The sequence below is a fragment of the Doryrhamphus excisus genome, chromosome 1 (genome assembly GCF_030265055.1).
Source record: "Doryrhamphus excisus isolate RoL2022-K1 chromosome 1, RoL_Dexc_1.0, whole genome shotgun sequence".
Taxonomy (NCBI): domain Eukaryota; kingdom Metazoa; phylum Chordata; class Actinopteri; order Syngnathiformes; family Syngnathidae; genus Doryrhamphus; species Doryrhamphus excisus.
In genome coordinates this window covers 25,728,724-25,749,151 of record NC_080466.1, presented here as the reverse complement: position 1 = coordinate 25,749,151, position 20,428 = coordinate 25,728,724, and the positions used below count along the sequence as shown (strand labels likewise).

Sequence of the window (20,428 nt, the reverse complement as noted above, 5' to 3'; positions counted from 1 at the left end):
GGCTGTTTATCAGCAATAAAGTACCATATACCATAGTATAGTATACCATAATACCAAAGTATACCATATGTTTTTCAACCAAGTTTTCTATTCTACTTCTCTGGATTATTATTCAACTTTATTTCATTGTGTGTGTGTGTTTTTTCTACCGCTACTATTTGTTCAATAAGGTGTCAGTACAACTTTATTCTTGCATTGATCGCATCGCCGGGCGTTCCTAATCAAGTGTCCAGTCAGTGACGTTGTTCGATATCAGCGTGACCAAGCAGCAAGCATTTCTCTTCCTGAAAGCTCAAATATTGACACACACTAGCTAGCGTGAGGTCAAAGAACACACACACACACACAATGCCTCGTCATGCTGTGTGTTGAACAAGACGATGATGCAAGTCGGTCACGAGCAAAGGTAAGCAAGAAGCCTGATGCAACTGGACTGTCACACCATGTGACCTGCGGCTACCTCTGCACTGTGTGTGTGTGGAGGTCAAAGGTAACTACCACGTGCTTCCTGGTGATGATGTCAAGTTGCTGACACACAAACAGGAAGTTGGTTTAAGTTGCTAAAAGGTCAAAATACTGTAAATGTGCTGGGAAGGGATGATGAGGGCTAAACGATCCACAGGGTGGTATGAGGATAGAGTCTCTGCCAACATGACTTCTGGAACTTCCTGTCAGTTTGTTTCTATTCACTTTGTGGGTTGTGGTTTCTTCCTGTTTTTGTTTTTTGTTTTGATTTAATTATATTTAATGACTTTGGTCACTTAATAGGAGCGCCACTGCAACGTGACTAAGGTCAAACACGTGCACATCCACAGAGGTCACGACCTTTCTGACATCCAAATATCCAGATGAGCCTGACCCTCCCCCCATGAGGACATGTTGTAGTGTGGTTGCTGTGGAAACGTTCGCCATCGATGTAAAGCAGTTATTAAAAGTTATTTGAAGTCTTTAACTCAGATGAAGGCTTGTGTTGAAAGTGAGCCCGTTGTATGAAAATAATAAATTAATAAAATATTTATTAGATATTGTACTGTAAATAGTAGTATTACTCGCAGGGGGCGCTGTTCCCTGGGTCAGCCAGTGACGTCATCCGCGCCCAGCTGTTCGCGTCTGCGCCTAGTGACTGGCGGCCTCTAGCGGCTCATTTCTGTACTACATATAAAGTTAAACTGTAGAGTCGGCTGCATTTGTTTGTGTAACACTTTTTAAGCCATAAATGGGATTTAATTACTGCGTTGTGTTTGATTTGGATGTCCTTAAGTGCTGTATGGGAAACATTTAGGAGTGTTTGGCTTCCCTAAAATGGCGGCGTGTCAGGTAAGCTAGCTCATTACCATTTCTTGCCATGAAAGCTAATTTTAAAGCCATTTAATAATTGTAAAGGTTAAATATGGTGTCATGTATTACAATTAAATTCGTCTTACTATATTTCTTAAATTAAATCATAGACAACAAAGTAGGAAAATCGCTATCTGGCTCTTAGCCGTACATTGTTATGGAAAGCTTGACATGATTTGTCACAGTAGCAAACATGCTAATAAGACACGCAATAAATGTCACATTCATTTTCAACCAACGTCCGTTTTTTGTTCAATTCAAAGTACATTTGTGCTTCACAAGAAATGTGAGAAGTGCGTGAATCATGAATTTAATTCCCACATTTAGTTTTCATTTAAATCGTGTGGTTACAAAGCAGAAGTGTGCATATATTACCATTTGACAGTGCATAACGTCGATAAATAGACAGATGGGCTGATACTGTAGATGATTTTTACTTTTTATGGAGGAAGCAGGGACTCAGACGGTGCAGGATGTCATGACGTCATCCTTCAGGCAATGCATGATGGGACAGACAGGGTCATGGATCCTCAGAGCTTCGGTCAGCAGACGTTGTTCCTCATACAGTGATACTACCTGCACATATTGACATTTTAATGCGTATTCTTGGCATCTATTGTGTGTGTGTCTTATGTGCACGGGCCTGCTTCCTCAGGGTTGTGTTCTTCTGCTGGAGCTCCTCACAGGTCTGCAGGACACAAGGGAAGACGCGCTTATTCAGAGATGGTGTGTATTTGTTTGGTAAGGAAACACACACACATACACACACACACACACACCTGGTGCAACATGTCAGCTCTTTGTGTTTGTCTGTTGCGACTTTTCTGGGCTGCACTTCTGTTCTTCTCCCTCCTCTTCATCTTTCTGTCTTCATCCTCAGAGGAAGCCTGACACACACACACACACCTTTAGACCCAAGTGAGTCAGTCAGGAGGAAAGAGTCTTACCTGATGTGAGAGCTGCAAGGAGCACGCTGACATGTCAGTGTTAGCAGGCCGACTGCAAGTGGACCTGAAGTCCAGCTGAGTTTTGAGAGGAAACTTTCACTTCACTTTTCTTTTCAGCGTGTCACTAAGAACACATGCGGCCCCTTCTCATAAGTCACATGGCCACCCGCAGTCCAATACAATGGCATGGGAGTGAGACTTCGCTCAAAGATAACTGTGTGTGGCTCCATCATGTTGACCTCGGCTCTCCAAAGCCTGGCATTGAGAGCCCTTGGTGGACCACAGCAGTTTTTGTTGGCCGTTAAACACAAAACATCACAAATCTAAGTATAACAAATCTATAGTTTTAGTTTTCTAGGTTTTGCTCCAATGTCCATACAATCCTGAGGGAAACACACACACACACATATGAGAAAAAGTATTGTTTTTCACTTAAAAACTGTCAAAGTCCATCCATCCATTTTATGTACTGCTTAGCCTCACGAGGGTTGCAGGTATGCTGGAGCCTATCCCAGCTGACTTCAGGCGAGAGGCGGGTCCACCCTGGCTTGGTCGCCAGCCAATCACAGGTCAAACAAAGTGATGTTGGGAATTATTTGTTAATTATTAACAAGAGAATGACTCAAACGTTGCCTCTGTTGTTTTCACTGCTTTTATATACTTTTAGCATCAATGCCTGTGCAAATATTTACAATTAAAAGTGTTCTGAAGGTGTGTAAGGAGTGGCACGTGATGGTGTGCTCAAAAAAAGCTTCTTCCATCCTCATCAGATGCTTCCATGCCATCTTAATCAAGTGGCATCACTGTGCTTCTCCAGCATATTTATGTTTGACGGGCACGTAGGCGTCTGCGGCCGCCGCATCCTCCACCGCTCTTTTGATCGGCTGCCTGGTCGTTGGCAGGCCATTCAGTGAAGGGGGCGGGCCTTCCGCTGCGAGGACGCCAGGGCCGAACACTTCGTTGTCCACCTGGAGACAGGTGTGACTGGGCTTCATGTTGACCACCTCGCACAGACCTTCAGCCTGCTGCTGCAGGGTGCAGATAGACTGGACACACACAACAAAACATCGGCATCACTCTTCTTCATCCTTTGTATGTGTGTGTGTGTGTGTGTGTGTGTGTGTGTGGTACCTTGATGACCTGCCTGGCCCGCTTCACCAGTCCAGGTGCTGCAGCGGACAAATCCTTCATGAAGTTCTCTGAGCAAAAACACACGCGAACATTTTTACATCACATTGCTTGAACTTCCTCCTGCCACAAATACAACACAGTCCTGTGGGAACCACTGAAACAGATGAACTACAAGACGTGGACTTGAGGTGTGTGTGTGTGTATGAGTGTCCAAGTGTAATTACCTGACTGGGGGTCTGTGACCACCTGCTGAGCTCCCGCTGGTTCTTCATAAAGGCCCTGTAAATTAATGGTGACACGTCAAACGTTCAACACATATCTTGTGACCGCCCAAAATGGTTTCAATACTTTGGCCGAGGTGAAGGCGACACCCACCAGGAGTTTGCGCTCTGCCTTGAGGGCTTGGACCACATAGGGCAGGATGCGCCGGGGGTACGTGCCTCTCCTCCTCGCCGTCTCCACGATGGTGTCGTCTAGCTGGCTTTCCAAGTCGTCTCCTTCGTCCTCGGCTGACATAAAAGGTTAGTTACTCTCAGCTCAGATTCCAAAGGTAACGTGTTGTTGTTTTTAAATTACCATCTACATCCGGGGCATCCTCCCACGTCTGGCCATTCACTAGCACGTTTTGCTGGACGGCAGATTCGAAGTTCTGTTGATAAAAAAGTCAGATATTAGTAACACTCCAAGCGTGGCACACGCTCTACACAATCATCACTAAAGTTCCTATAACACAATAACCATAAAAGTTCACTGAACACAGGGTGTTTCATGTATTTATATGTGCAGTAATTTGAAGCTTTATAAACCAAGTTGGCAATGTACTTTATATAATAATAGTTTATTTGAACATGCAGACACATTACAGTGGAACACATCACATACTAGTACAATTCGGTGAGATAACATTTAGAAAGTGATAGTAAAAATGTGGTAATATAACTGGCAACGTTTTTACACAATCAAGATCAAGGTCAAGAGTCTTCTTCTTTGTATTTTGCAAACATCAACTGCTTGTATTGCTTCTATTGCATTGTTTGAGTTCCTTACTCAATTCTCTCCACTATTTGATCCCCCATACTGAATTGCAGTTCGTTTTTAAACGATGTTTTACATGGTTTCTGGTTTAGTTTTACATCATATTTCTCCTTTCTTGTAACATCTTATTGCTATGTATGATTTTAGCCTTTTAAAAATTTACTAGATCAACGAATTTTATTAGTTGTGATTTGAGTTGGATTAAGAAGCCGAAGGCGGGTACTCGGTGTGAACGCCCAAGAAGAGCGCGGTTTCCAACATCCGGGTATCAAGATGATACAGTACGGTTTACGAGAAGCAGCATCGTTCTCTTGTTCAGAACGACAACGCGCCGTCAGTGTGAGTAAACAACGTTACGGATATGGTAAACAAGTACGTCTGTCCTTTTTGGAGACTGACATTTTAGAATAAACATTCAACATTCACTCAAACCTACCGCCAGCAGCTCCTGAAGCAAAACTCGCTTCGTTTCCTCATCAATTCCCGGCTGTCCATCCAGAGCTTTGTTTAAAATGACTTTGCACTTTTTCATCTGCTCTATGGCTTGTTTTTTAGACGTCAGCTGCACCCTGAATTCTTGGTTTATTTCACTGGCTTCTTTTCCGTCGACAGGATCCATTTTGCCGCCTTTTGTTTTGTTTTGATGACTACTTCCTGGTTTCTTCTTCGTTGTCAGTGGGTGCGAGCGGCTAACCTGACGTGTGCATTACCGCCACCTACCGGACAGGAGTATTACACAGTACGCTTAAACACCGAGAAACAATAGTAACATAATAGTTCTCACAGGCAGAAAATCATAATAATAATAATGTTGTACAGTCATAAAAAATAATCAATACTTAATTTTGTCATTTCATCTGCTAGAAAACTATGTTTGCAGTTTTATTTGTTCTTTGTTTTTCACCAGCGCTGTGGTATGTGTATGTATGTGTGTGTGTCGGAGGCCCCTGAAGGCGATGAAAGAATTGTTTCTTTTTTTATGTGTCTGTTTTCATACTTCTACATTAGTGAAGCCCTATCATGCTGAGCTGCCCATAAACATATTGAATAGAGATGTGACCTTGGACCTTTTTAGTCATTTAAAATCAGTACTATTGTTATATAGAATCTATACACATTTATCTGTATATATATTATATTAGCTTGCCCCTCTCATCGGTGAATAGGCTTCCTAATCCCGCATGGTCTGTTTATTTAGTGACAACGCAGCCAACGCCGAAGTGTGTTGTTATTCCACTTTTGTGTGAGCGTCGCCGACACAGCAGGGAGCAAGCAGGCGGTGTTAGGTGATGTGTTCTTGTCATGTAAATAATGATGGAAATCCAGCTTCTTTGTTTAATCGCTTCTGCTTCGCACTCATGTTAGTCAGCTGAGGATCAACGTCAGCTTTCATACCTTCATCTGATGACTTGGTCTTCTGAAGTACTACCTTTTTATGTAATACTTCAGAGTACTTGAGATGAAGTGATGAATCATGTGACGGGAGGCGCTTGTTAAATTTGCCCTATAATCTTCCCCGTTAAGACGAGTTCATGATGGCGGTACGTTTCTCTCACACACAGACACACATTGTTTGTAGAGGAATGCAGCCAAGTTGAATGTTGTTGTAAGGGATCAGCGTGGCGGCAGGCAGCGTGTGAAATGAGAGAAAATGAACACACGCTGTGGGCCGGAAACATCGGGGCGTCAAAGTTCATCAGATGTTCTGATGCTGAGAGTCCGCAGCGGTCCACGACAGCTGGGAATCATCTGGAAGAAGACGGCATAGCGATTGAAATCACATTCACAGCGGGGTATGTGTCGGCACCACGCTGAACGTTCCCAAAGTCGGCGTGAAATGAGTTGTATTTATGACTTTTTAAAACTACAATACCTCTAAGCCGAGGTCAATGCGTTTATGAATGAATATATCAGATTTTAGGTTTGTTAGCTCGCAGACTACTTCCTGTGTCATGAAGGATGTTGCACAGACGGGCAGTGCCATATAGTTCTAAAAAATGCATCACCTTTATCCAGATCCTCACCAAATCTTCATGTCTTTTTCATGCCTGGTGTATTTTATGTGTAACTGCGGGAATAGAGATATCCTGGAAATTCCCGGTCCTTTTCTCAGGGTGTTTTGTGTTTTTCGGGAAGTTGATACTCACAGCTTTCTTCAAAATGGCGCCTCTGAGTGAGGTTAGCAGGAGGCGGGCCCCCCCTGCAGGCCATCCCCCGTCGTGGCCCGCCACTCATGGCGGCGAGGAGAAGCGGGCTGGACCGCAGGTGCGCCCGGTAATGTTTCCTCTCTGGTCTTTCCCAGGAGCACCGGGGGTCCGACTCCACCTGACACCACGTCTCCCGCCGCTGGTTGACTTCCAGGAGGGGCCCCGCTTTGGATCCAGGCATGTTTCCTTTGGTCTCCTTGTTTGTTTGCTCAGCCTCACCTGCTGCAGATGCTATGCTGTGCTAGGGTTGCCGTGGCAACGTGAAATCTGAGACAGTGCAGCCCAAAGGTTTTTGGTGTTAAGTAAGATGGTCCACTCTGCTGACGGAAAGAAAGCTTTTTCACTTTAAAATACAACTTTATAAACCAATTGACTTTTATAAAACAACTTATTGTCCTTACTTTCTTGTCATGTGGCCAGCTGGAGGGGGCGGGGCCTTTCGGGGCCATGGTGCTTCAGTCAGCTCGGAGATGATTAGGATTAAAAGATGGCGGCATATGGACAAGCTACTTAGAAATAAAGCACAGATATGTCAAGCTCGCTTTCTACCCGCTGATAGTATGCTTTACCTCTTCCTGGTGCATTCAGGGACCTTCTGTGTGCAGGACAGGAGACTGACCACTCCATTAGGTACACCTGCACTATGTGATGAGATCCAGTTGGGCCTTTCCTTTTGTTATTGTGCCGACATACGCAGCGGCTGTTCTATGATATCATGTCGGCGTCCTTATTTTGGGACACCGAAGGTCAAAATATTAGACACACTTTCACATCATCATCATTAATAAACTAAAAACTTTGTTTCATCAGTACCTCTCTGACGTTACATGACATTCAGTCCACTTCACCCGCGAGAGTCGAATGCGGAAACGGAAGTGACAGGGCGACTTCAAAATAAAATCCGGAATTGACGGTTTTAACAGAATAAAGACGCGATGTAGATTTGACCCTGTCTCGTTAAAATCTTGCATTTCGTAGCATTTCCAAGCTGGAATACGACATATTGTGTGTGTGAGATTGCATCACGATGGTGAGTAATAACTGCTGCTCTGCTATTGGTTCACGCAGCGTGGAGCCATCCTCCTCCAACAAAGGATTACAGGCGGGCCGGTTCCTGGGGGAACATGTCTGCTCACTAGTGGCTATGCTGGCGTCTTCTTCGCTTGCTCTTCTGGAGGCGGTCTGGTGACATTTAAACCAACAAAGAAGAAAATTAAAAAAGGCCAAACCACGCCATGGTGGCGGGTGAGCTGGTTCAGGAGCACGTGCGCGCAGACGCCTCACCTGAACGCATCACCGCGGACAGGAAGCCCCAGGAGGGAGCGGTCCGAGACGCTTTCCCAGCCGGCACCGGTGAGACCGGGCTGGACAAGGAGGTGCCGGCGGAGGCGGACGAAAGCGCGGCGATGCTACCCGACGGGGGTGAAGGAGGAGAAGGAGCAAAAGACGGAGGAGAGGAGGAGCCGGAGGACGCGGGGCGTCTGGAGACGAAGCTCTACTGGAGCCGCTTCGCGGTCCTGGCCGTGTTCAGCCTGTACTCGCTGGTCAACGCCTTCCAGTGGATCCAATACAGCATCATCACCAACGTCTTCACACGCTTCTACCGGGTGAGCAACGCCAAGATCGACTGGCTGTCCATCGTCTACATGCTGGCCTACGTGCCGCTCATCTTCCCGGCCACCTGGCTGCTGGACCGCCGGGGTCTGCGCCTCACGGCGGTGCTGGGGGCGGGCCTCAACTGCGCCGGCGCCTGGCTCAAGTGCGCCAGCGTGGGTCGCGACCTCTTCGCCGTCACCATGGTGGCGCAGATTATCTGCTCCGTGGCGCAGATCTTCATCCTCGGCCTGCCCTCGCGCGTGGCCTCCGTGTGGTTCGGACACAAAGAGGTCTCCACCGCCTGTGCCACCGCAGTACTGGGAAACCAGGTCAGTGCCCCCCCATCGCCGGTCTTTGTGTAGGGACCAACCGGGATTGCAAGACCCAAAGTCCGAATGTGACTCCTTGAATGTTCTGGCATGATATCGTCATTATTTATGCTTCCTGACACTTCCTGAACTACCAATAGCATACAATGTTACACTCCGATACACAAGTAACAGACCAGGAAGTGCCAACACCAGACAGCCCATAGTACAGTTCAGTGACCACTAAGACCTCAACATTAGTACTGTAGTATTACTTCTTAAATGGAGCTGCGTCACTTCCTGTCTACATAGACTGTACATATACTGTCAACGAGTAGAATATAAGCATAGGCGTGGTGTATTGTTATTACAACATTTAGTAACAATAACAAGCTCTGACATGTAGACATGTCTCTTCGTAACTCTCGTGTGTGTGTTTCACAGCTGGGGGTGGCCATCGGCTTCCTGTTGCCTCCCGTTTTGGTTCCCAATACTCCCGAAGATGACGAACTGACGGCTCATAACATCAGGATCATGTTCTACGGCACTGCCGCCGTCTCCACGGCGCTCTTTCTTCTCACACTGATAGGTACACACACACACACACACACACACACACAATCACACAGCACATCGAGGGAGGTGACATCCAATCACGAGTTGATACCGTGTGTTGTGTTTACATCCACATACAGGGAAGACATGTTGCTAGTCCTGTTTTGTCACTTTATCATCAAAATAACACAGTAGTGTGAAATTGTTTGTACCCTTCCTGATTTCCTTTGCACTTAAATGTTTCACATCATCAAACAAATGTAAATATGAACACCGCTTAACACAAAATGCAGTTTTTAAATGAAACAGTTATCATTAGGGAAGCAAACCTACGTGGCACTCTGTGAAAAAGTAATCCCCTCCATAAAAACATAACTTAACTGAGCTCTATATTGATTTCAATTTGTTTGACGATCTGAAACATTTAAGTGTGACAAACATGCAAAAAAAACGACCCTTAGGAATTTTACCCCTCATTCTCAATCCTTATGTGAACCATGAACACGTAGTTGTTTGCCTTCTCTGTGCATTCTAACACAAGAAAACAATTTAATATGGGCTAGCTAACAACAGACGTCATGGGAAATACCTAGTTTGATGCTAAATTAAAAAAAAAACCCAATAGTGTACCTTTTATGTAACTGACTTGTATATCAACCAAGCTACATTGATATTATTATTGTAGCAGCTAACATGAAAAACGCTATTTATTTGACGGACATCAAACACGGCATCATGCTAGCTGCTCGTCTCAGTGCCATTCACAGACAGAAGAGCGGATACCTAGCTCTCAATTTTGCTACGAAGACTCAACGAGATGCTGGTTTACCCGAGGACTGGAGCACACGTCTTGTGCTGGAAGATACAGCCATCCCATTGAGCGCGGATGTCGTATGTGTTGTTGTTGACAACACAAGTATGTGTATCAATGCCCCTTAGGACAGAAGTATTTGGTCGTGTTTTAAATCATCAGCATGGATATCAAACCATGTGACGTTTTTAGAGGTTTTTTTTAGAAGGCTTCAAAATCGAAATAGGTGTATCCAGATTACATACTTTGTTAGCTAGCTCATATTAAATTGTTTTGTCATGTTATAATGCACAGAAAAGAGTAAGAATATTGTTCATGTTTCACATAAGGCAGGGGTCTCAAAGTCAATTTACCTGGGGGCCACTGGAGCTAGGGTCTGGGCAAGGCTGGGCCGCATCAGGTTTTCCAAAAAAAAACAAAAATGCATTTATTAAAAACAGAAAAATATACAAACTTTTTCAGTGCTTTGGTTCCGATTTTCTACAATAAAAGCTCTGGTAAAACATTCCACTGTTCTCAAATACCTTAATTTTTATTTTTCTGCACAAAATAAGATGAAAAATAAATTAACAAATCAAGAATAAAGAAAATCAATCAATCAGTAATAAATAAATATAATAATAATAATAAAACGGCAAATAATAAAAACGTAAGAAACCACATATAGTTGGTGGGTAGACAAATTATTTTTTTCAGATTAAAATGAACAAAGCATTATTAGAGCCCTGTAGACATGACAAAACATGACTATAGTCACATTTATACTCTTTTTATTTACAACATATTGCGCAACTGCAGGGTCTTGAGACACATGCTAATTCACAAACTAGAGAGCTAGCGACCTAAACGGTAGCCTTCAAGTTATTTCCTTTCAACTGAAATAGCCAAAAATTTACCACTTCCACATGGATAGGGAGGATAACTATTAACAGTTATTTAACCTTTAACATGAACATTAATCAAACGTAATAATTTTTTCTGGGTACATGATACCATACAGCATCCATATCAAACTTGCGCGGGCCGCACTAACATTAAACTTCCATATCAACGCGGGGGACTGAAACTCGTGTCCTGCGGGCCACATTTGGCCCGCGGGCCGCGTGTTTGAGACCCATGACATAAGGATTGGGAATAATGGACCAAATTCCCCCAAAAGTGCAGTTCCCCTTTAAGAGCATGCTGTTGTGTGTTGTGTGTAGTGAGTGTAGTGGTTTGTGTCTGTCGGTTAGCGTGATGCTTGTGGACTCCACATAACGGCGTCTGTGGTTCCGACACGCCATGAAAGGGATGTCACATGACATGTCTTCTGAGTGGACTTCCTGTCAAGTAAAGGCACAGTAAAGGTCATCTTCCTGTTTGTCGGTCTGTGTGGTGCAGTCATGAAGGACCGGCCGCCCCTGCCGCCCAGTCAGGCCCAGGCCGTCCTGCCAGTCGCCCCCCCTGAGGACTACTCCTACAGGCGCTCCATTGTCAGCCTGATGAAGAACAAAGCCTTCATCCTGCTGCTGATCAGCTACGGTGAGTCACCTGAGGGAGCCTTGTAGCCACGCATGCTAATGCATGTTAACGCAAGGCCTCATAGCTCAGTGGTTAGCGCACTGGTCTTGTAAACCAGGGGTCGCGAGTTCAATTCTCGCTGGGGCCTGGGTGGTTTTTACCACTTTGGCAGAATTAAGTCAAAAGTCTGAATCTGGAACTTGCAACTGCTTGTTAGCTTCTTGAGGGCATCTTCTTCATAGTTCATGCAGCTTGTGTGTGTTGTCGTGCTAGCCGGACGTTTGACGAGCCAAACGTCCTCCCTTAGCCTGATGTTCTTCCTGCTTGGCAGCTGGTGGATTTTGTGTTGTCACAGTGTAACAGTTAGGCTCAAGACTCCACCCACACACACACAAACACGAGCTGTGGCTTTGGATCAACAGACGAAGAAATGATTGTAATTGTTATGATTATTATCTCTTGTGCAGGCATAACGACCGGCTCCTTCTACTCAGTGTCAACAATCCTCAACCAGATGATCATGGCCTGCTACGAGGTACTGGAGCTAACCATCTTAGCATCCTCCACACACCCATATACAGTATAGGCTTTTTAAATACCATTCATTAGATCACAATTAGTTTGAATACTAATGAAACTATCCTAAAAATGTTTAATTGTGCTTTATTTTGATAGGCATGCACCCAACTTGCCTATGCCCTGTTAGCACTTGCGCAAGTAGCTTGTGGAGTCAATTGATGTTCTGCCGGTTGTTGAAATAAGTGAAATAATTTCATAAGTATAGATTAATAAGCAGCAGTATGACACAGTGGAGACTTCCAAAACCCTGCTGCAAATGATATTCATTCATTCATTTTCTACCGCTTTTGCTCATGAGGGTGGCGGGGGGTGCTGGAGCCTATCCCAGCTGTCTTCGGGCGAGAGGCGGGGTACACCCTGGACTGGTGGCCAGCCAATCACAGGGCACATATAGACAAACAACCATTCACACTCACATTCATACCTATGGACAATTTGGAGTGGCCAATTAACCTAGCATGTTTTTGGAATGTGGGAGGAAACCGGAGGACCCGGAGAAAACCCACGCATGCACGGGGAGAACATGCAAACTCCACACAGAGATGGCAGAGGGTGGAATTGAACCCTGGTCTCCTAGCTGTGAGGTCTGCGCGCTAACCACTTGACCGCTGTGCCGCCCGCAAATGATATTATTGTCTAAAATGTATGAGAAGGCTATCAGCATAATGAATAGTGTAGCATAAAAAACGTTGTTATGCTGAGTAAGGTGGCACGGCACCTTGTTATGGTCGGGATGGACAGCATCAGCGCTGTTATCGGTGTCATAAATCAGCATACCATTAGCGTCCTACGCTAGCATGACGCTCTCGTCTCTCATCACAAGCAGCTTTGTGTGCATACAGACAAAAAGTGTCCGCCGTCAGCTTTTTATTTGCATTGTTGGCTTCGGCATTGTGCGCTTACATCATTTGAATAAGACTCTTGAAGCTCATCACACCCCAAAAACCAGTCTGTCTTCTTTGGAAGACTCAAACATCCTTTACCGTGTGCCTTGCTGAACATAAGACGCCATAGTGTTTACGTTGTACTAAGGTAAGGAATCATTTCATCCAAGATTGGAAGAGTTGTGTCATCAGAGAGAGATTACTGTTTGCAGCTATCGCACGTTCCTGCTGCTCCACCTTGGAGAAGTCTCTGAGGAGACCCTCCTTGCACCGCTCATCTTCACACGCTAACGGAACACGTGATGGTTAGCTGGTTAGCATCTGTGCTCCTCAGGACCAGGAGTTGAATGCTGGGAGGATCGGCCTGACGCTGGTGGTGGCTGGCATGGTGGGCTCCATCCTCTGTGGACTGTGGCTGGACCACACCAAGACCTACAAGTGGGTCTCACACACACACACACACACACACACACACACACACACAGTCAGTGAGTGACATGTGCTTCTGTGGCTCCGCCCCCAGGATGACGACTCTGCTGGTGAACTGCTTGACCTTTGTGAGCATGGTGGTCTTCACCTTCACCCTGAACCTGGACAACATCTACCTGGTCTTCTTCACCGGCGGCATGCTCGGGTACCGCCCACCTCCTAACCTGACGTGAACCCCGACTGACATTCCAGTTGTGTATTTTCTAGGGGTGACCGAGGCTAACAATTAAGCACACGCTCCTCTCGGCATTTTTTGATTGCTTGCAAAACTGGTGTAGCCTAGTTGGACTTGCGAGATGGTCCCGCCCCGTTTGCGCGATTAACCAAGTATGTGGTGTCTAGACGCGTCAATCAAAGCTATGTCGCAATGACCTAGTTGGCCACCAGCGAACCATCTGAGTTATCGGAACGATCAAACAAAGCAAGTCGATGTGGCGTTTGTGGCGTCCGCAGTTATACGTGCAACACCTAATTTCATCTCCTTCGGGACTTCCTGTTCAGTACAAAATAAGCATGGCAGTACACCCATTTATTTACGTTTTTATAGCTTGTTAGCCACCAAAAGAAAACATTACTGTCACTGTTGTCAAGACATACAAGGAAATTAGTATACTCTGTAATTCAGGGGTCTCAAACTCAATTTACTTGGGGGCCACTGGAACTCGGGTCTGGGTGAGACTGGGCTGCATCTTAATTTTTATTTTTCTACACAAAATAAGATGACAAATAAATAAACAAATCAAGAATAAAGAAAATCAATCAATCAGTAATAAATAAATAAATATAATAATAATAAAACGGCAAATAATAAAAAACTTAAGAAACCACATATAGTTGGTGGGTAGACAAATTATTTTTTTGAGATTAAAATGAACAAAGCATTATTAGAGCCCTGTAGACATGACAAAACACGACTATAGTCACATTTATACTCTTTTTATTTACAACATATTGCGCAACTGCAGGGTCTTGAGACACATGCTAACTCGCAAACTAGAGAGCTAGCGACCTAAACGGTAGCATTCAAGTTATTTCCTTTCAACTGAAATAGCCAAAAACTTACCACTTCCACACGGATAGGGAGGATAACTATTAACAGTTATTTAACCTTTAACATGAACATTAATCAAACGTAATCATTTTTCCTGGGTACATGATACCATACAGCATCCATATCAAACTTGTGCGGGCCGCACTAACATTAAACTTTCATATCAAGGCGGGGGCCTCAAACTAGTGTCCTGCGGGCCGCATTTGGCCCGCGGGCCGTGTGTTTGAGACCCCTGCTGTAATTAGTACATTAATTCACAAATGATGCTGTTGAATACGACTTATATGTGTTGTCAAAATATGCATATTTAAGCAAAACTCAATTGAAAACACCTTCATGTCCATCCTGACATTTATTCTACGACACCTTTCACAGCTTCTTCATGACGGGCTACCTTCCTGTGGGCTTTGAGTTCGGCGTAGAAATCACGTACCCGGAGTCGGAAGGAACGTCGTCGGGACTCCTCAACGCTTCTGCTCAGGTGATGTACCGTTGACATACTAAGTCAGGCTTGGAAGCACACCATGATAGATTCAATCCAAGTTTATTTTCAACATGTGTTTGTGTGTGTAGATATTTGGCATCCTCTTCACGCTGATCCAGGGCAAACTGACCACAGACTACAACCCACTTGCAGGAAACCTCTTCCTTTGCGTGTGGATCTTCCTGGGATTAATTCTCACTGGTACTGTGTGTGTGTGTGTTTTTGCTCTTTACAGTCTCTCACGTGTCCCTGTGGATCCTTTCAGGCTTCATCAAGTCGGAGCTGAAGAGACACAACGTGAACATCAGCGTAGACGTCAAACATCTGCAGGCGGTAAGCACTGTCATTAGGCCACACCCACCTCTCTATGCGTCTCCGCCCCTCCTGATGCCATCGCGTCTGTGCGAACATTCTCGCCAACACTCCCGGGACACGACCTTAAGATGCTTGGACGTCCTCGTGATGGATTATCCTGTTCCTTTGTGTCTTTTTCTTTCTCTGCTGGCGCCCATTCAACTTGTCCTCTAAATGATGAAGGCTGTTCCTATTCCTTCATCCTCCTCCTGAGACTGAGGGTCTCTAGCGGTCCACTTGACATTAAATCTGTGCTTCACCTTGACGCCATCTTGGAGAGTCACCCCTAATCAATCTTTTGTCATATTTGAGATAAGGCACATAGGAGGGGCTTTGTCGCCATCCAGTGGCGATCACCCGCACTGCTATTAATTTATCACAATTGGTAGAAAACCCGCACTTGATGTTTTGTCACTTTTTCCATGTAGTTGTGGCGCCAGGAGGGACAACCCCCACACCTCCACCATTTGACTTTCACATGAAAATAAGCCTGTTTTGTTCTTTGTGTCTTTTAGCTTCCCACCGAGTGTCCATCAGAGAAGAAGACCAATGGCATCAAACTAGAACCTTCTCTCAGCTTCGCACGTGAAACCTCCCTCTAAAGGGATCCGACAGTCCTCAACTGTCCTCATTGACTTTTCCTGAGTTTACTTGAATGCATCGCTTCCTTCCTTTTCATCAAGGACACATGTCCTGTGGAGATGGTGGAGGCGCCGGCCCGGTCCGGTCCGGTTCAGCCTTGGAGCAGAACATGTGAGTCCAACATGTTACCTTAATGTCAACAATATCAGACTACACGCACAACCTTTTTCTACTTGTGACCTTGCATGCCGTGCGTGCGTGCACGCATGTGTGTGGAGCCAGCACACATCTGGTGTTGGCGTAAAGGCCCGTTTGATGACGTCATGCAGAAACCAGGACTCTTCATGCTTTTTTTAACCTCACAATAAGCATCAAAGTATCCGCTGAACATTTAAATACAGACCATCTTACTTTCATATTGGTTTAAAAAAACTTTGTATATTATTTTAGAGTAAGAAAGAACATGAGATGTTAGCGTTTCCTTATTTCATGTGACATCAAGCTGGTAGAACCGATGAAAGCGGAGCTTATTGATTAACTAGCAAAACTTTAATTCTACACTTATGTTCTGTTCATGTTTTATTCCCACTAAACCAAGTGAACTAATGGAATACAGCACTGGAATTATTAGAAGTGAATTTAATTCAACAGAAATTGCACTGTGCATTCCTACTGCAATGTAATGCAACGACTAACTAACAACTAACTTATTATTTAGGATGAATTATTTAGGTCCAGGAAGTAGACTGACTTAGAACAGGGGTGTCCAAAGTGTGGCACATTCTGAAAATATTATTTAACAACAATCACAGCGGAGTGGGCATGCCCGGAGGCGGGCTGTGGATGGAATAAATTAAAACAGACCGTTTTGGCAGGAAGCACGAATCAAAGGAAATACAGCTGGAATAGGTGCAGATTCTGGAAGATCTAGAAGGTTTTCTGTGCAGGTTATTGTGTGTAGCTGCTCTATGGGAGTCCACAAGTCAATACAAAGGGTCGAATAATGAGCATAATAGGTCCCCTTTAAAGAAAAACAACTTTTAAAAAGTTGTAATAGTATGAAACACAAGCAAAACAACAAATACAGTTGCAATATTTGGAAAATAAGGATACAGAGCAACTTATGTTACAAGAATAAGGTCAAAATATTATGTGAATAAAGTCATAATTACGTAAAGAAAGTTGAAATAGTGGGCCGCATGGTGGCCACTTAGTCAGGAGATTGGGAAGACGTGGGTTGTAATCTCCACTTGGGCATCTCTGTGTGGAGTTTGCATTTTTTTATATATTTGGGTTTGTTTTTTTTTAAACAGCAAAAATTAAGACCAAAGTTGGAAGTCAAATGCGATTTTTCAGCTGTAAACACAAGGTAAGATGAAGGCTATTTTTTTTATACTTTATAATCAAAGTGGCCCCTGCATCCTTTCATTTTCAGTATGTGGCCCTCGCTGGGAGAAGGTTTGGACCCCCCTGATCTAGAAGCACTGTCGTTGAAATGTGTGATGTTTATAAACATTTGTTGTCCTTTTGTTGCCTGTCAACTCTGCTGTTGGGAATAGTAAAATGTGCTTCCTAAATACTGGGCTCGTGTCAGATGATGATGTCATTAAACGTCAGCTGACCTCACGTGGAACGTCTTCATGTCGCATCATTCCATTTCTTGGAGTATTGCTATCAACATTGTAAGAACGCTTTATATTGTTTTAAAAGTATCTTTGTACTTGACATAAACGGTTCAAGTACCGAAGTGACGTACAGGAAACGACATGGAGTGGGTGTCATGTGACTAATCCGCGGGCTATGGCCACCCCAAAATGGCGGCCTGTCAGGTAAGCTAGTTCATTTACAAAAGCTTGTTTTTTGTCACGAAAGCTCATTCTTAAGCCATTTAATGATTAAAATGCATTAATAATGTGTGAAATATTATAATTAAACTAATCTTATTATATTCAATAAATTAATCGAAAACAAGCTTGGAAAATGTTTAGCCTTCAAATTGCTACGGAAAGCCCAAGGTGACATATTTGTCACAATGATAATAAGGCATTCAATTAATGTCACTTTAACTTTGATTTTCAATCACGTTTATGTAAACATGTTCACTCCAAAAACATTTTAGCAGCAAATGAAGCATACAACTTGCAACAGATTGAAGACACCCCACTTCTGCTTTGGAGATGATTGTGCTGCCATCAACATGATGGAAGCCTCCTTGCCTGTGAAAGATGTTTCCTGTTCCCTATTCGTGTCGAAGTTACCACAATAAGGAAATCGCTCATCGCCGAACAATAAATAACTCGCTCGCCACATCGAGGATGTTCGCGCTGGAAGTTTTTGTTTTGATCTTTCTGCTTGGCTTCGAAGGTAATTTGATTTATTTCGCCATATTTCAAAGCTTGCAAGTCGAAATTGACATTATAAATAGTATATTACTATCAAATATATACGGCATGCTATAAATATTAGAGACTTTTTAAAGTCGTATGACAAAAATAGGTTGTAGAAAAAGTTCTGATAGAAGAATAAAGTGAAAATATTATGGATATAAAGTTTTAATTAGCACAACAATATGTGCAGGAAGACAGTTGAAAGAGTGGGGGAGGGGGGGGCAGCAGAAATGGGGAAAATAGCAGCAATAATAAAGTAAAAATACGAGAATTTAGTATAATCATTTTAGTAGCATCGAGTTGAAATATTAAAGATTAAATATACATTAAAAATAAATATAAATATCTTACTTTTAAAGTCTTAATATTAAAACAAACCAAATAAAATAAAGCTGTCATCAAAATTAGGTTCTAACATTGTGGGAATAAAATCATATGAGAAGAAAATTCACCAAGATTTTTCAAGAATCAAGATCAATCACTGAGAGGCACTTAATAGCATTTAGACCATTAACAAAGTGGCTTTTGATGGGTGCATTATTGGTGTTTTTTGCCATTATTGGAATCGCAGCTACCTGTCCATCTCACAGCTTAATCATTTGCCAAGAATTCAGTAGCGTGTGTTGAACTGAAGTGAAATGTGGATCCACTACGAGTCTGCACCCTGCATAGGAGCTGTTGTTTGTGTCTCAAATAGCTTGCCGTCAATCAAGCTAATTTCTAGTGTAAAATGTCATTTCATTGGCTGTCCTGTAGACATCAGCGGGCAGGCTGTGTTCTACTCCAATGCGGGGGGTGTGGCCACCCTGCCCTGCCCCCAGCCTTCATGCTCCACCCTCACGTGGCTCTACAGCAAAGACCCCCGTAACACGGTCCAGGAGGTGGAAAGCGGTCAGGTGGTGCGGAACCAGCCTAGAGCCCATCGTCTGAGTGTGACGGACAACTGCTCTCTGGTGGTCAGCAATGTGACGGGCGAAGACGCGGGCTACTACACGTGTAGGACGAAAAGGGAAGTCAACATGTTCCTGACTGTCATGACCTGTGAGTGTCCTCATTAGGAGCAGGGACGTGAACTTTGACCTCATTTGACCACATCATTCCCGTCTTGTTATCTCACAGTGTCATCTCCTGAGGACGCTGATCCAAGCAGAGACGGTCACGTGACCCTCAAGTGCATCCTGACCAACTACTGGAGACAATGTCCTCAGAAGAGTCTTTGGTGGGTGGACGAGGAAGGGTTGCAGCTGCACCCGGAAGGCGGCATCGGACACGAGTTTGTCCAGCAGCTGAACTGCGAGTCATACATCAAAGTGAAGCGCCAGCACGGTCACGACAGGAAGTACACGTGTCAGTATGTGGAGGCCGGCGCCGTGAGCATCCACGCCGAGAGCACGCCAGCATTTGCGGGGCGTCAACCTGGAGGTCCGCCCCCTGACCGCACCCAGCTCATCATCATCATCGTCGGCGCTGCCGTCGGGGTCTTGACGCTGTTGGTCATCCTCGTCGTCGCCGTCCTCGCCAAGACAAGGCAGAAGAGAGACGCAACACAGGGTAGGAAGAAGAGGTCATGTGACCTCAGCAATAAACAGCTGATACTAATTATTCTACCTTGTCTTTGCAGAGTTACCAAAACATGTAAGTACTTTTTTAAAACAATACAACTATTATCGACTATTCCATTGCTGTTATACTGTATGCTATACTTCCTGTAGAAACAAGATGTGATGAGCTGATGAAATACTGCATAGGCCACCTTGGCTCAGTGCTGCCACTTGTGGCCAGAAGTTGTATTGCAACACTGCGTTCCAAACCATTACCCTAAAGGTGGCAAAATAGTAATAGTAAAGATATTCAAATATTAAATTGTGGTGACGACAAATAATACATTTAATATTAAATAACAATGCTGAACAAGAAAAAATAAAACACAACACACTTCTGTTAACTGAAAATTGTGGCATCATTGAAGAATAAATATGGAAATATTAAACATTCATTCATTCATTTTCTACCGCTTTTTCCTCACAAGGGTCGCGGGGGGTGCTGGAGCCTATCCCAGCTGTCTTCGGGCGTAAGGCGGGGTACACCCTGGACTGGTCGCCAGCCAATCACAGGGCACATATAGACAAACAACCATTCACACTCACATTCATACCTATGGACAATTTGGAGTGGCCAATTAACCTAGCA

At 44.2% G+C, this 20,428-nt stretch overlaps 3 protein-coding genes, 1 long non-coding RNA gene and 1 other non-coding gene across 8 annotated transcripts; 3 read left to right on the top strand and 2 right to left on the bottom strand.

Annotated features, from left to right (window-relative positions):
• The first annotated feature begins 1,169 nt into the window (after nucleotides 1-1,169).
• LOC131098615 (uncharacterized) lies at nucleotides 1,170-2,995 on the top strand. Its single transcript, XR_009117486.1, has 4 exons — nucleotides 1,170-1,317; nucleotides 1,791-1,879; nucleotides 1,994-2,079; nucleotides 2,219-2,995. It is a non-coding gene; the product is annotated as an uncharacterized LOC131098615 (long non-coding RNA).
• batf3 (basic leucine zipper transcription factor, ATF-like 3) lies at nucleotides 1,633-2,715 on the bottom strand. The gene is made up of 4 exons (XM_058045976.1): nucleotides 2,286-2,715; nucleotides 2,118-2,225; nucleotides 1,982-2,026; nucleotides 1,633-1,914 (listed from the first exon to the last, which is right to left on the bottom strand). The coding sequence occupies exons 1-4, from the start codon at nucleotides 2,316-2,318 to the stop codon at nucleotides 1,798-1,800; spliced, it is 303 nt and encodes a 100-aa protein (XP_057901959.1). The 5' UTR covers nucleotides 2,319-2,715; the 3' UTR covers nucleotides 1,633-1,797.
• On the bottom strand, nucleotides 2,925-8,719 carry nsl1 (NSL1 component of MIS12 kinetochore complex). 4 transcript variants are annotated; one of them, XM_058045974.1, is made up of 11 exons: nucleotides 7,943-8,719; nucleotides 7,472-7,840; nucleotides 7,228-7,384; nucleotides 7,060-7,167; nucleotides 6,599-6,978; nucleotides 4,888-6,200; nucleotides 3,993-4,065; nucleotides 3,792-3,925; nucleotides 3,641-3,695; nucleotides 3,417-3,484; nucleotides 2,925-3,331 (listed from the first exon to the last, which is right to left on the bottom strand). In XM_058045974.1, the coding sequence occupies exons 6-11, from the start codon at nucleotides 5,068-5,070 to the stop codon at nucleotides 3,086-3,088; spliced, it is 759 nt and encodes a 252-aa protein (XP_057901957.1). In that variant the 5' UTR covers nucleotides 5,071-6,200; nucleotides 6,599-6,978; nucleotides 7,060-7,167; nucleotides 7,228-7,384; nucleotides 7,472-7,840; nucleotides 7,943-8,719; the 3' UTR covers nucleotides 2,925-3,085. The 4 variants fall into 4 exon arrangements, with proteins under 4 accessions (XP_057901957.1, XP_057901958.1, XP_057901954.1 ...); XM_058045975.1 differs by having other exon boundaries at nucleotides 6,599-6,975; XM_058045971.1 differs by having other exon boundaries at nucleotides 7,060-7,164.
• Nucleotides 7,577-19,140, top strand: flvcr1 (FLVCR heme transporter 1). The gene is made up of 11 exons (XM_058045966.1): nucleotides 7,577-8,583; nucleotides 9,007-9,151; nucleotides 11,309-11,449; nucleotides 11,896-11,963; nucleotides 13,226-13,329; nucleotides 13,415-13,525; nucleotides 14,807-14,912; nucleotides 15,005-15,116; nucleotides 15,181-15,248; nucleotides 15,785-17,680; nucleotides 18,995-19,140. The coding sequence occupies exons 1-10, from the start codon at nucleotides 7,894-7,896 to the stop codon at nucleotides 15,869-15,871; spliced, it is 1,632 nt and encodes a 543-aa protein (XP_057901949.1). The 5' UTR covers nucleotides 7,577-7,893; the 3' UTR covers nucleotides 15,872-17,680; nucleotides 18,995-19,140.
• trnat-ugu (transfer RNA threonine (anticodon UGU)) lies at nucleotides 11,504-11,576 on the top strand. Its single transcript has one exon. It is a non-coding gene; the product is annotated as a tRNA-Thr (tRNA).
• Nucleotides 19,141-20,428: the final 1,288 nt, after the last annotated feature.